This window comes from Lampetra fluviatilis, chromosome 59 (genome assembly GCF_964198595.1).
Source record: "Lampetra fluviatilis chromosome 59, kcLamFluv1.1, whole genome shotgun sequence".
NCBI lineage: Eukaryota > Metazoa > Chordata > Hyperoartia > Petromyzontiformes > Petromyzontidae > Lampetra > Lampetra fluviatilis.
The window spans coordinates 1,909,915-1,924,806 of NC_136333.1; the positions used below are offsets into that span (position 1 = coordinate 1,909,915).

The window sequence follows — 14,892 nt, forward strand, 5'->3', positions numbered from 1 at the left end:
CACGCGCGCACCGGCCGCCTTTGTCTCCCCAGTGCCGATTGTTACACGGGTCCGTCCCGTGACCTCCTGCCAGCGAACCCTCGGCGATTTACGTGCCCTCACAGTGCACCTAGCCTGGCACGAGCCCCGTGGCGACGTCACATGGTGGTTGTTGTGTGTGTGTGTAATTGGTGTGTGTGCAGGAGGGTGTGTGTACGCGCGTAATGGGTGTGTGTGTTTATAGGTGGGTGCGCAGGTGCGTAATGGGTGTGTGTGTGTAGGTGGGTGTGTGTGATGGGCGTGTATGTACAAGAGGGTTTGTGCGGTGGTGCATTGGGTGTGTGTATAGAAGGGTGTGTGCGTGTGTTCATAGGCTACATTGGATCTTTGTCTTCGTGTGAGGGTGTGTCATGGGTGTGTGTACAGAAGGGTGTATGTGTGTGTGTAGGTTGGTGCATGTGTAGAGGAGGGTGTGTGTGTGTGTAGGTCGTTGTGTGGGTATAGGAGGGTTTCTGTGTGTGTGTGTGTAGGTGGGTGTGTGTGCAGCCCATGGGCTTGTAATTACCAACACACTGTTCCGGCATCAGCGCATCCACACATCATGGATGCATGCCGGGTCCAAACAAGAACATCTGCTGGACTACATAGTGACGGACCAGCGGATGCGAGCCCATGTCCTTGACACCAGGACTTACCGTGGAGCTGATCTGCCCTCTGACCATCGACTAGTCATCTGTAAGATGCGCCTGCCATTCTTCCACGCCGTTGGTGGGTGTACACCCAGGACTCCATTCCAACCTAAGGTGGCCTGGTCTCAGTTAGCTGATGAAAGTTGCAAGCGAGAATTTCATCATCGCTTGCGGCTGGGGTTGGCATCGTCCCCCACTCCTCCTGATGTCGAGGGTAAATGGGCGAGGTTTAGGACTGTGACTCATACAGCTGCAATGGCTGCTTTTGGGTACGCAGTCCAGACCTCCCCAGAGACCCTGGCTAACAGAGGAGGTGTTCAGAATGATTTAGAAAAAGCGACAGGCCCACTCTAATCGTCTACAGCATCCCACGTCAGAGAATGAGGTGGCTTACCGCAGCCTTTGCTAGGAGGTTCGGAGAGCCGTGAGGCGCTGCAAGGATGGGTGGTGGTCACGGGTTGCTGAGGAGATGGATTCTGCCTCAGTGGCCCGCGATCACAAATCACTATTTAACTCCATCAAAAAAATAACCTGCAGCGCCACACCTATTACCATTATTAGGGGAAAAAACGGTGATCCAATCTCCGACTCCCAGGAACAGGTTTGCAGATTTGCTGAGCATTTCTGAGGTCCTGGGGGAGGGAAAATCCCTCAGCCAGGAAAACATCATGGCACAAAGTGGGGTTGACCCTGCTGAGGCTGCGGTGCCTCAAATATTGGAAGAAGTCACCCCCTATGAGTGGCTGGCTGAGGTGCCATCTGTTGAGGAAGTACTAAAGGCGATCCAGAGTCTGAGACCAGGAAAGGCACCGGGCAGAGATGATCTCCCAAGCGAAATGCTTAGGGAGGGTGGTGTTTGTGCACAAACTGCCCTGCATTACATCATAACAGTCTGGACCACTGGACGGGTTCCGCAGGATTGGAAGGATGCCCTGGTAGTCCCCCTCTTTAAGAAGGGGAACCGCACAGACTGTAACAACTACAGGGGCATCTCACTCCTCAGTATTCCAGGAAAGGTCCTGGCAAGGATTATTCAACATCGCCTTGCTAGGCACGCTGAGGAGAGGCTTGCGGAGCCCCAATGCGGTTTCAGGAAAGGGAGGTCCTGCACAGATGCTAAATTTTACGTCCGTCTGCTACAGCAGAGGTGTAGGGAATTCCAACAAGACCTACATCTCTGCTTTATTGACCTGGTCAAGGCCTAAGATACCATCAGTAGGCCTGGGCTCTGGGTTGTTCTTCGTGCTTTCGGAGTCCCTGACCCTCTGCTTACGATCATTAAGGACCTTCATGATGGTGAGCGGGCCCGGGTAAAACTACATGGCTGGGAGTCAGAGCCATTCTCTGTACACCTTGGGGTGCGACAGGGATGTCCCTCTGGCTCCAACATTTTTTAACATCTATTTTTACCACGTAGTTCGTGAAGCCTTCAATAGCTGTACCAGGGGAATTTCCATTTGGTACAGATATAATGGGAGGCAGATCGATGCCCGGGTGCGGTCAAGGGATGGCTCCCTATTAGTCAACCACGTTATGTTTGCCGATGATTTGGTAATTGCTGCTCATTCAGGAGGAGTTTGAGACGCTTCTGCTGAAACTTGAGCGTGCCATTAAGAGGTGGGGCCTTACCATCAGCCCCGTCAAAACTAAGCACCTGCCTGTGTATTTTGTACCATTGGACACTCCACCCCCACAACTCCCAAACTGTGATGGGGCATTTGTGGAGAGTTTCCCATACCTGGGCAGTGTGCTCATGACCGGCTCCGGTTTAACAGCAGATGTCTCACTCCGAATCAGTCGAGCGGCAATATCTTTTCATCGGTTGCGTAATGCTGTGTGGAAGCTACCTGGTCTGTTGCTCCGCACGAAGCTTCAGGTCTTCTCGGCCACGGTCATTCCCTCCCTTCTCTACGCTTGCGAAACATGGACCCCCCTAATGGAGAATCTTCGCCGGTTAGAAACATTAGGCTGGCCTGCCTACGATCCATCCTGGGTTTAACCAGGCTGGATTGTGTGAGGAGCTCACAAATCCTTGAAAGATCTCATCGGTGAGCTCGTCCGGCAGGCAAGGCTGCGTTGGCTGGGTCATGTAGCCCGCATGCCCAGCCACCGCATGCCTATACAGCTTTTGTTCGGCCGGATCGAGGGGGCTAAACGGGCGCGGAACGGGCTAGAGAAGAGATGGAGTGATGTGGTACAGGAGGACGTGGAGCTGAGTGGACTTGCCCATGACTGGTACCAGCGGTGTCAAGATCGGCCTCAGTGGAGGAGGCTCGGGAAGGACGCCCTCCAAAAACAACGGAGGGTGGAGGAGCGACGCTCACAACAACGAGCGGAGCGCCGGGTAGCTAAATCACAGCAAGTTGGCACAGTAGGGGGCGCAGGTAGTGCATCAGCCAGTCATCTCAGTCATCTCAGTCAGTCGACCCGTGGCACCTGCTGGGTCTGCCTCGTGACCTCCTGCCAGCGGGCGTTCGACACCTCACGTGGCCTCAAGGTGCACATGGCCTGGCACAAGCGTCGTGGTGACGTCACCACCACTTAGTGGCGAATGGCGGTTGTTTGTTTGTTGTGTGTGTACAGGAGGGAGGGTGTGTGTGTGTGTAGGTGTGTGTACAGGAGGGAGCGTCTGTGTGTAGGTAGGTGTGTGGGTATAGGAGGTTGTCTGTGTGTGTGTAGGTTGGTGTGTGTGTGTGTGTACAGGAGGGAGGGTCTGTGTGTAGGTGGGTGTGTGGGTTTTGGAGGGTGTCTGTGTGTGTGTAGGTTGGTGTGTGTGTGTGTGTACAGGAGAGAGGGTCTGTGTGTAGGTGGGTGTGTGGGTTTTGGAGGGTGTCTGTGTGTGTGTAGGTTGGTGTGTGTGTGTGTGTACAGGAGGGAGGGTCTGTGTGTAGGTGGGTGTGTGGGTTTTGGAGGGTGTCTGTGTGTGTGTAGGTTGGTGTGTGTGTGTGTACAGGAGGGAGGGTCTGTGTGTAGGTGGGTGTGTGGGTATAGGAGGTTGTCTGTGTGTGTGTAGGTGGGTGTGTGATGGGTGTAATGGGTGTGCACGTAGACCTGACACCCGCGCCCTCCCTGCCCTAACATCACTGGGTAGGTGCAGGCCAGGCGCTGGGCCGTGACGCCAGCGCCACCTCGCGGTGAGTGGCGGCTACTGGCAGGTGTGGTGATGGCAGAGGTGGCGGTGGTGTCGGTGATGATTGTGGTGATGGCGGTTGTGGTGATGGCGGTTGTGGTGATGGCAGTGGTGGCCGTGGTGTCGGTAATAATGGTGGTGGTTGTAGTGATGGTGCTGATTTTGAAGCTCGTGTTATCAGCAGCAGTTGAGGTGTTGCTGTCGATGATTGGTGGTGTGGATGTTCAAAGCGATGGTGTCGGTGTTGTTAGTAGTGGTGGTGTTGTTGTTGACGTATATTAGCATCGGTGTTTTGTTGATCTATCGCTGCGTGATTATGTTGTTCGTGATGTTGCTTATAACGATGTTAGACATTGTTGTTATTGTTGTTGTTGGTGCTGATGACGATGTTAGTATTGTTGTTGTTGGCGATGTTAGTATTGTTATGGCTGATGACGATGTTAGTATTGTTGTTACTGACCTTCGAGCAGCGAGCCCACGATTTCGCTCGCAGGCCGCGCCTCCAGCACCTCGGGCCACTCCATCTCCCCCGTGCGCAGGCCTCGCGCCAGGGCCTAGCCCACACACACACACACAGGGGCACCCGCTCATAGGGGTCCTCACTCACAGGGGTACGCACACACAGGGGTCCTCACTCACAGGGTCCCTCACTCACAGGGGTACCGACGCATTGACGTCCTCGCTCACAGGGGTACCCACACACAATCATGCAGAGACTCGGACACACACATTCTCATACGTAGCACTGTGCTAACCACTGTGCCACCGCTCTCCATACACACACACTCTCACACTGCCTCCCACAAAGACAAAGATCCCCCGTATAGCCTTTAGCGGACTTTTGGGACAAGCGCTGTTAGCGAGCACCTATGAAGGCCGGGGCGTGTGGCCAGCACCATGCCCAGCCGAGTATTCGAGGTTTAAACACCGGCACCAGGTACTCATTTGACGCCGAGTTGACCTAGGGGAGGCCCGGGACCGGTTAAACTAATCGTCACTCGTGTTGGCCGTGAGCGGGAATCAAACTCGGGTCGCCGGGTTCGTAGCGCAGTGCGCTCCCCACTACGCTACCGAAGGCAAAGATCCCCGTGTAGCCTGAACAGACTCATGGGGCAAGTGCTGTTAGCGAGCATCCATGAAGGCCGGCACGGCGCACGAGCGGGCGATGTTCACACACCCCACCAGGTAACTCATTTGAGGCTGAGTCGACCTAGGGGAGGCCCAGGACCGGTTCAAATAATCGTCACTGGTGTTGCGACCACGCTATAAATATTGTTGTTGTTGACGATGTTTGTATTGTTGTGAGTATTGTTGTTGTTGATGACCACCCCCGCACACGCACCAGCAGGAAGTCGAGCTCGCGGTAGAGAGAGAAGGCCGGGCTCCGGGGGTCGCCGGGCTCCACGCGCAGAAGCTGACCACCGCACACACACAAAAGACAAAGATCCCACCCCCCCCCGTGTAGCCCACACAGGCTGTTGGGACAAGTGCTGCTCGCGCACCTACGAGGGGGTGGTGTGGCGAGCGCCTACGAGGGGGTGGTGTGGCAAGGACCACGACGCCCGGCCGCCTTTGTCTCCCCAGTGCTGATGTTTAACACCCCGCACCAGGTACTCGTTTGAGTCCAACCCAACCAAGCGGAAAAGGTTGAGATTATAATCCGTCGCTGGTGTTGGCCGTGGGCAGGAATCAAACTCTGGTTGCCGCTATACAAAGACAAAGATGCCCCTTATAGCCCTAACAGACTCATGGGGCAAGTGCTGTTAGTGAGCATCCATGAAGGCCGGCACGGCACACGAGGGGGTGGGTGGCCAGCAACATGTCCAGCCACCATTGTCTCCCCAGTGGCGATGTTTACACACTGCACCAAGTACTCATTTGAGGCCGAGCCGACCTAGGGGAGCCCCAAGACCGGTCCAGATAATCGTCACTTGTGTTGACCATGAGCGGGAATCGAAGTTGGGTCGCCGGATTCATGGCGCAGCGCGCTAACTGCTACACCACTCGCTCCCCACACACACACACACCCAACGAGGCTGGGACGATGTCAACGCGCGACACAGCCTCACCAGGGCCTGGACCCTCACCGAGTCCCCCACTCACCAGGGTCCCCGTAGCGTCGGCGGGCGGAGGCTGGCCCAGCTGGGCCACGCGGCTCCAGGTGAAGTCGAGCAGGAGGCTGCTCTGAGCCTCGGGCCCGGCCAGCGGCGCTGTCGAGTCCAGCGCGGCGTTGGCGCCAAATACATCGTAGCGCACGTACGCACGCGTCTTCACCTGCTCACACGCACAGTCACGCACACACACACATGCACAGTCACGCGCGCGCAGTCGCACGCATGGTCGTACACACGCGCAGTCACACGCGCACACATTCGGCGGTGCGGTGCGGCGTGGCTCCTCACCGCACTGGTGTGGTGTCTCTGCTTGTGGGCATCGCACAGCTTGTCCAGGGCGGGCAGTGCCACTCGGCGAGGTACGGGCCCTGCTCAAACACAAACACCTCTGTGTGGGCACGGGTTGTGCGCGTGGCCGCGACCGCTCCGTGCGGAGCAGCAGCATGGCGGTTAAACACTACGAAGCTGGCGACCCGGGTTCGAATCACGGCCACAAACACCGGTGACGATTATCTGAACTGGTCCTGGGCCTCCCCTAGGTCGACTCAGCCTCAAATGAGTACCCTGGTGCAGTGTGTAAACATCGCCCACTAGGGAGACAAAAGTGGCCGGGCGTGGTACTGGGCACCCACCCCCTCGTGTGCAGTTCCGGCCTTCATAGGTGCTCGCTAACAGCACTTGCCTGTTCAAGGCTATGGGTGTCATGAGTCTCACATGTGTAGGGGTGTTAGAGAGAGAGCCGTTATGCATGGCAGCTTATGGGAAACAAACACAGTGGGCGGGACTACGTGAGTGCACGGGGGGGGTGCTCTCAACGACGTCCGCACCAGGCAGCCCGGGGCCCCACCCCTCAGCGGGGGTTGAGTATAAAGGGGGATGTGTCAGAGGGCTCGGGGCAGAATGTTAAAGCTAAACCAGTGAAGACCGAAGATCGTCTAGCTAGAGCCCTGGACTCCCCTGGGACGCTGCCCTTGTCAGGGCCGCGCAGGACCGAGCCAGCGGCGTGGTCCCGAGAACCAGAGCTAGTGCTCTGGGACTCCGGGTACCGTAGCCCGACTTACCAGTGTCGGGCCAGACAGCCTCCCCTAGCCCGTTAGTGGAGGACTAGGAGGTAGGTCAGAGATAGCTAGCAGTGTATTCCCAGCTAGCCGGGTGAGGGGGCCGATACCCCCTCCAGTGTTGTATGTCCGCGGTTGTGACAACTGTTGCGGAATAAATACGTGTGCCTCAACCCCGGCGTCCAAGAGTCCTCAACGGTATTACATCTGGTGTCAGAAGTAAAAATCTATGAACATGGGCACGCGCCGGTCAGCTCGGGTCAGGATACCGGGGGCGGAGGACACCGCTGCAGTCGGAGAGCCTGGGACGGGTGAAGAGAGCACGGAGCAGTCGGGGCCAGATACGGCTACGCCGCAGCAACAGGAGGGTGGAGAGGTGTCGGCAGAGGGGCTGAGGCAGGCGCACGCCAAGCTGATGGAGCTGCTGCACGCCGCTGCCAGCATGCTGGACCACATCACTCAGCTGGGGGCTGCTGGACCGCCACGGGGCGACGAAAGCCGACGACCACAGCGCCTTCCCGCCATTTCGGCGGAACACCAATTTGAAAATCCCGCCATCACCGCAGCTGCAGTTGAGGGCGTGGCCGGCCTGAGCATCGCGTCCAACGGCGGGCATACAGTACCTGCCGCGTCATCGCCAACGGACGGGACGTCACCACGGGTGCGACCGGCGATGCCATCGGTCGTGCGCGCCGAAGCAGAGCCGGGTGAGGGGGACGAGGAAGGGCGACCTTCTGCGGCAGCCGCTGCGCTACATCAGCGACTGCCTCCACTCAAAGAATTTGTGGGCGAGGAAGGCGACTGGGGCGGCTACCAGCGGCGCTTCCTCGCTCACCAGGAGATGGCGAAGTGGACGGACGCCGAGGCTCTCCGCGCGCTGCCAGCACTCCTCGACAGCGACGCCCTCGCCACTTTAACATCGGCACCGAAGGAGAGGTGCTCTACGCTGCAGACGGCGATGCAGGTGCTGGCTGCAGTTTACGGTCCGCCGTCAGACTGTCGCCAACTCTTCTACGATCGCCAGCGGGGGGCAAAGGAGTCGCCTCTGGCGTACCGCACAAGCCTCCTGGCACTGGCAAAGGCGGCCTTTCCACGGATGGACAACGAAGGTGTCGACGCCATGGTTACAGAGAAGATACTCCTGCTGGCGGACGACTTGGAGATCGTCATCGTCGCACAGGACGACGCGGAGATGTGCTCCCTCCAAGCAGCACGACTCCTCCACGCAAACCTGCTCGCGCAACGACGCAAGGCCAGCAAGGCGGCGAGCGGGCGTACCGTGGCCGCAGCCACCCTCCCGGCGGAGGAGATCTGCGCCATCGACCATCAACGGCGGCAGGGAGCGGGAGTACGGGCGGACCGGGGCGGCTCGAGCCATCCCGATCATCCGTCGTCGTCACCAGCGCTCCCGCGCTGCTACAACTGCGGCATCCGGGGCCATGTCGCCTCGGGGTGCCGCTCTCCTCGGCAGCGCGGGACGACACCTCGACGGGACGCCGGCCCTCTTCCCAAGCTCCATCATCATAACCCGGCGAGTCGCGGCACCTCACATGTTTGGCCCACGCACACACCCGCCACACACTCATACACCGCACCGATTGGGGGGCCAATATCGCGCACCATCGCACCAACACGCACCGCTCTGGGTACTCAGATTGAACCCAGCCAGTGGTCCGTGTTGGCCCATCGTGTTGTAGCCGCGTCGTCGGGGTCGTCGGCCGTTGTGGGGCACATCGACGGGGTCGAGGTGCGCATCCTGGTCGATACGGGAGCATCGGCGACCATTATTTCGGAGTTAATTTACAATATTCTCCCTGCCCAGAGCCGTCCTTTGATGCCTGTTAACGTGTCATTCTTTGCTGCTAACGGGGGCTCACTTGGCATCATCGGACAGATTTGAGCCCTAATTTGTATCGGGGATATTACATTGTCTGGGCCGATTTTTGTTTCCTCCTCGCTGGCGGTTCCGTGCCTGCTGGGGACGGACTTCCTGGCCAAAATGCCGATTAGGATATTAATCGACCAGGGATGCATTGAGCTCCCGTCGGGCCGACGCATGGCGTTTCTGTCATCCCCCGGTACGAGTCGGACGGCGTTCGCAACAGTGCCGGCGTTTGTAGATAGAACGGTGCGCGTTCCTCCGGGGGCACAAATGTTGGTTCCTTTGAAACTTCGGCGGCCCTTCGCTAAGGGCATTGGGGCCCAAGGGGTTCTGCTGGGGCCATCTAGGGCCGGGGTTAGTGGACCTCATTTACTTCCGGCCCAGACCATAGTAAGAGGGGACGGAGACCCCTTCATCGCGGTCCTCAATGTGGGCTCGCAGATGGTGGTGGTCCCGCAGGGGACCGTGCTTGCTCACGCGACGCCGGTGCCCTGTGAGGAACCCGTCGCGAATCACGTGAGTGCTGTCCCTGCGCCGCGACCACATTCGGACAGCGATGAAGGGTGGCTCGAGGCGCTTTGTGCGGGATCGACGGACCTGTCAAATTCAGAGCGTCAACAGCTTAAAACGCTACTGCGGGAATTTTCCGACGTTTTCAGTCGGGACAAATACGATTTGGGTTGCACTCATCTGCTGCGTCACCATATTGATACGGGTGACAGCGCGCCAATACGCCAGAATCCGTTTCGGTTAAGTCCCGCCGAAAAGGACCATGTCAAATCGGCTATTGATGACATGTTAGCCGCCGACATCATTTCTCCTTCCACCAGCCCTTGGGGAGCGCCGATCGTCCTGGTTAAAAAGCAGGACGGCTCGTTGCGGTTTTGCGTTGATTTTCGGCGCCTTAACAAAATTTTGGTTGCCGACGCATACCCGCTCCCACGGATGGACGAATCGCTGGACGCCTTGGCGGGAGCGCGATTCTTCTCCACATTGGATTTACTTTCGGGATTCTGGCAGCTTCCTCTGGACGATGATTCAAAGCCTAAAACTGCCTTCCGTACACCGCACGGCCTGTTCCAATTCAACCGGTTGCCGATGGGACTCCACTCAGCGCCGGCAACTTTCCAGCGTTTGATGGCATTGGTTTTGGCTGGATTGCAATGGGATTCGTGCCTGATTTATTTGGATGACGTTATGGTCTTTAGTAAAACTTTTGACGAACATCTCCAGAGGTTGCGGGCGGTTTTCCTAAAGATGCGGGCTGCTAATTTGAAATTCAAACCCCAAAAATGTCATCTGTTACGTGATTCGGTGCGTTATTTGGGACACATTGTGGGGCGCTCAGGTATTGCTACCGATCCAGCCAAAACGCAGTGCGTCAGCTCCTGGCCGACTCCCACCTCGGTGGGAGAGGTCAGGAGTTTTATTGGCTTCGCGTCGTATTACCGACGTTTCGTCGCAGATTTTGCGACGATTGCGAAACCCCTACACGCTTTAACATCAAAAGGGGTTCGGTTCCACTGGGGTCAGGAGGAGGCTGCTTTCTGCTCCCTTCGGGACGCCCTGGTAAAAGCTCCTCCCTTGAGTTACCCCGATTTTTCTAAGCCTTTTTTGCTCGACACCGATGCGAGCAACACAGGTATTGGGGGCGTGCTTTCCCAGGTGGTTGACGGCGTGGAACGGGTGGTTGCGTACGGCAGTCGGGTGTTGTCTCCGGCGGAGCAAAGATATTGTGTCACCCGTCGGGAACTGTTGGCAATTGTCTATTTCATCCAACAGTATCGCCCATATCTGTACGGTCGGCATTTCACCGTCCGCACAGATCATGCGCACTGCAGTACGCCCTGCGAGTTCAACAGCCATCGGGACAATTGTCCCGATGGTTGGAGATCCTCCAGGATTTTGATTTTGAAACCACCTACCGTAAGGGCGTTCGCCACACAAATGCTGACGCTCTGTCGCGCATGCCAACCACCTCCGAATGTGCATGCCTCCTGGGGTCGGGACGTTGCAGGCCAGCAGGGGACATACCGGTTCCGGTCCTGGCGGCCGCCGGCCACGACGAAACATTGGTTCCAAATTCAATCGCACAACAGGGAAAACATTCCCTGTTGGGGATGCCCGTCAATGAATGGGGGCGCCTCCAGATGCAGGATACCTCTCTCCTCGGGTTGCGTCGTCGCGTCGGCTGTGCTGGGCAGGGCAGGGGTGATGCCGACGCATGGGAATTGGTGCATGGTCTGCTGATGCACTGGGACGGAAAATCCCATCGACATCGGCTGGTGGTCCCTTCGGGGTTGCGGGGCAAGGCGGTGTGGGCCGCACATGAGCGCCTCCTACACCTGGGGACCCAAAAGACCCTCGCCTTACTCCAACTCGATTATTTTTGGCCAGGCATGACGAAGGATGTCGGGGATTTACTGGGGTCATGCCCTCGGTGCGCGCAACGAAAACCGCCAGCACGTGTGTCTAACCCACCCTTGCAGTCAATCAAAGTGTCCAGAGTTAACAAACTCGTCGCGCTGGATATTTTGGGCCCATTCCCCGCCACACCCAGGGGCAATAGATATTTGTTAACTGGTGTGGAGTATTTTACACGCTGGCCTATGGCCTGGCCCCTTGCCAACCAGTCGGCAGCAGCCATCGTGGAGGCCTTTGTTCAGGGTTATGTCCTGGACAAAGGTGCTCCGGAGCGGCTGCTGACCAACCAGGGCAAAACATTTTGCGGTAAATTGCTCAAAGAAGTCTGTGAGCTCCTGGGCACGAAGAAAATTCGTACCTCCCCGTATCACCCGCAGACTGACGGGATGGTCGAGCGTCTGCATCGGACCATCGCGTCAATGTTGTCACAGCAGGTGTCGGACTCACAGACCGATTGGGACTTGCAAATTCAAGGGGTATTGGCGGCGTACCGGATGGCCCCCCACGCAGCTACGGGATTTTCACCCTTCTACCTCATGTACGGCCGCGAACCTGACCCGCCTGTTCGTGCCCAGCTGCAGATCCCCGCGCCTCAGGGAAAAACTAAATTGGCTGACCATGTAAAATTTAATTTGGCCAAATTGACAGAGGCACGGGATGCTGCCATGCAAAACTCTGACCTCCGTCAGAAAGCGAATGAGCGGCTCAGACTGGGTCGGGCGCACATGCTGCAGTGGAAGCCGGGGGACAAGGCATGGCTGCACTGTCCCCAGGTGCCACTCGCAACCTCCTCTAAGCTGGTGCGGCCGTGGCGGGGCCCTGTGGAGGTGGTCGAGGTTTTGCGACCGCAGTGCGTGCGCATCAAATGGGGGAAGCGGCGGTGGTTCGTCCACCCCTCTAGATTAAAACCCTTCGTTGCGGTACACATCCCCACTTCACACACGCGTGGCCAAACATGTGGGGGGTCGAGCGACTCACTGGGTCCGTCTCCGTCGCGCTCACCTAATGCCTTGCCGGCTGTGCCACCTCCAGGTGCATCAGGAATGACGGGCTCAAGCCCGATCACCCCTCCTGGGGATGCCAAGGGTCACGCGGCGTAGGATGAGGACTCACTCCGAGACGGACAGTTGCCACCTGACGGTCCACCACCCGGGGTTACCCCGTGTGAGGGGCCCGCTGCACGGACACGCGCTAAAATGCGCAGACTGTTGTGAGGCCGGAAGATGTGTACATAGGTTGTGTTCATTGCGTGTTGTGTGTGTGGTGGGTTCCCTGCAAATTGTGTATAGACTGTTTTTACGGAATTCGTATTTAATCGGGGGGGTGCGTCGGGTTGTTTTCTCGTCTTGCTGTTGCGTTCTTGTTGTGTTGTTCTTGTTATTGTTGAAAAATAGTGAGGCACACGCGCGGTCAGGGGGTAAATGCGCTTTTATTGTCGTTTTTTTTTTATGTTGGCAGCCGGGACGGCTGCAAGCTATGCGGGGGGGGGTGATGTAGGGGTGTTAGAGAGAGAGCCGTTATGCATGGCAGCTTATGGGAAACAAACACAGTGGGCGGGGCTACGTGAGTGCACGGGGGGGGTGCTCTCAACGACGTCCGCACCAGGCAGCCCGGGGCCCCACCCCTCAGCGGGGGTTGAGTATAAAGGGGGATGTGTCAGAGGGCTCGGGGCAGAATGTTAAAGCTAAACCAGTGAAGACCGAAGATCGTCTAGCTAGAGCCCTGGACTCCCCTGGGACGCCGCCCTTGTCAGGGCCGCGCAGGACCGAGCCAGCGGCGTGGTCCCGAGAACCAGAGCTAGTGCTCTGGGACTCCGGGTACCGTAGCCCGACTTACCAGTGTCGGGCCAGACAGCCTCCCCTAGCCCGTTAGTGGAGGACTAGGAGGTAGGTCAGAGATAGCTAGCAGTGTATTCCCAACTAGCCGGGTGAGGGGGCCGATACCCCATCTAGTATTGTATGTCCGCGGTTGTGACAACTGTTGCGGAATAAATACGTGTGCCTCAACCCCGGCGTCCAAGAGTCCTCAACGGTATTACACATGTAAACAAAGATGTAAACAAAGATGTCACACAGGAGTATCATACATAATCAACGTTTTTGGGTTTAGATCGCGTTATTTATAAATGTGTCGTAACCCTCCACCACCCGACACGGCCAATCAGTAAAAAAGTGTCACGTTGACAAAAGACAAAATAGTTCACTGCTTTAGCCCACCGGTGTATTGAAGCGTCAAACCACAACATTTACAATTTTTGAGTAGTACGACGTTTCGCTGGTAATTGCATCCAGCATCATCGGGCAATTCGCCAGAATGGTGAAGCTCTGCTCTGGCTCCCAGTCTTAAATAGAGCAGCAGCAGGGTGACGTCATCATCAACTCATCAACTCATCATACGTCACACACTTGAGTCACACACACACGTCACACACAGGCGTCACTACATCCCACCTTGGCACGTGGCCGTGTAGAGCGCGACTCCTCCGGCGCTACGCTGACCTTTGCCCTGAGCGTGACCCCTGGCTCGGCCCTTCGACCCCGGCGCCCCCAGGATGGGCACCGCCCCGAGCCAGCATGTCCCCTCGGGGTCTGCGGCATCACACGCCACCCACAGGGGCGGCAGGGTTCCCGCGGCGCCCTCGTGCACGCGGCCAGGGGGCCCGCAGGGACCCTGAGCCAGCATGTACCACGAGACGAGCCGCCTGCGTGGCACAGGGGGCAGCAGGAACGGTGATGGCGATGACAACGGTTTTTTTATAAAAAAATATTTTTTTACTTTTATTAATTTTTTACCTACGTGAGTTTACCGAAAAAACCTAAGAAGATGACAACGTTGACGATGCGTTGTTAGTGAGGGCCTACGAAGGCCGGAACGGCACACGAGGGGGTGCCCAGCGCCATGCCCCGGCCGCCTCTGTCTCCCCGTCGGCGTGCCGATGTTTAGACGCCGTACGGGGTACTCACGCGCGCGGAACTCACCGCGCGACCGACAGGGGCAGGGCGAACGAGTCGGGGGCGGCCGGGCACTCCTGCTCCGACAGGCGACGGGGGCTGGGGAGGGGGCCGCCCCCCGGTGCGGGGCTCTCCAGCCCAGACGCGTTGTTGTCGTTGTCGTCATTGTTGTCGTTGTTGTCGTCCCCGCCTGGACCCCCCGGCCCCCTAAACTTGGGGGGTCCGGCGTCCGGGTCCCGCTGCTCCTCCTGCGCGTTGCGTCTCTCGGCCAGCAGCACCGCTCGTCCGGCCGCGTCGCCCACGAGGCTCAGCGGGTGAGACTCGTCGTCCACCACCACCAGCAGCCGCACGGTGACGTCGTCCTGCACCGGCACGGAGTGAGGCCCACACTCACCACGGACACTCACCACCACTCACCACCGCCACACGGTGACACCGACACTCACCACCGCCACACGGTGACACCGATACTCACCAACACCATCACCATGGTGACACCGATACTTGCCACCACCACTCACCATCACCACACAGTGACAGAGACTCACCACCACTCACCATCGCCACGCAGTGACACCGACACTCACCACCACTACTCACCACCACCACACGGTGACACCGACACTCACCACCACCACCACCACACGGTGACACCCACACTCACC

At 57.9% G+C, this 14,892-nt stretch overlaps 1 protein-coding gene across 1 annotated transcript in view; it reads right to left on the reverse strand.

Annotated features, from left to right (window-relative positions):
- Positions 1-14,892, reverse strand: part of ZWILCH (zwilch kinetochore protein) — a 38,015-nt gene that overhangs the window by 20,137 nt on the left and 2,986 nt on the right. The window contains exons 3-8 of the mRNA XM_078880830.1: positions 14,255-14,589; positions 13,727-13,977; positions 6,201-6,280; positions 5,902-6,072; positions 5,141-5,212; positions 4,259-4,352 (exon numbers count right to left, since the gene is read on the reverse strand). Of these exons, the coding sequence (XP_078736956.1) occupies positions 4,259-4,352; positions 5,141-5,212; positions 5,902-6,072; positions 6,201-6,280; positions 13,727-13,977; positions 14,255-14,589 (1,003 nt within the window). The remainder of the gene's footprint in view (positions 1-4,258; positions 4,353-5,140; positions 5,213-5,901; positions 6,073-6,200; positions 6,281-13,726; positions 13,978-14,254; positions 14,590-14,892) is intronic.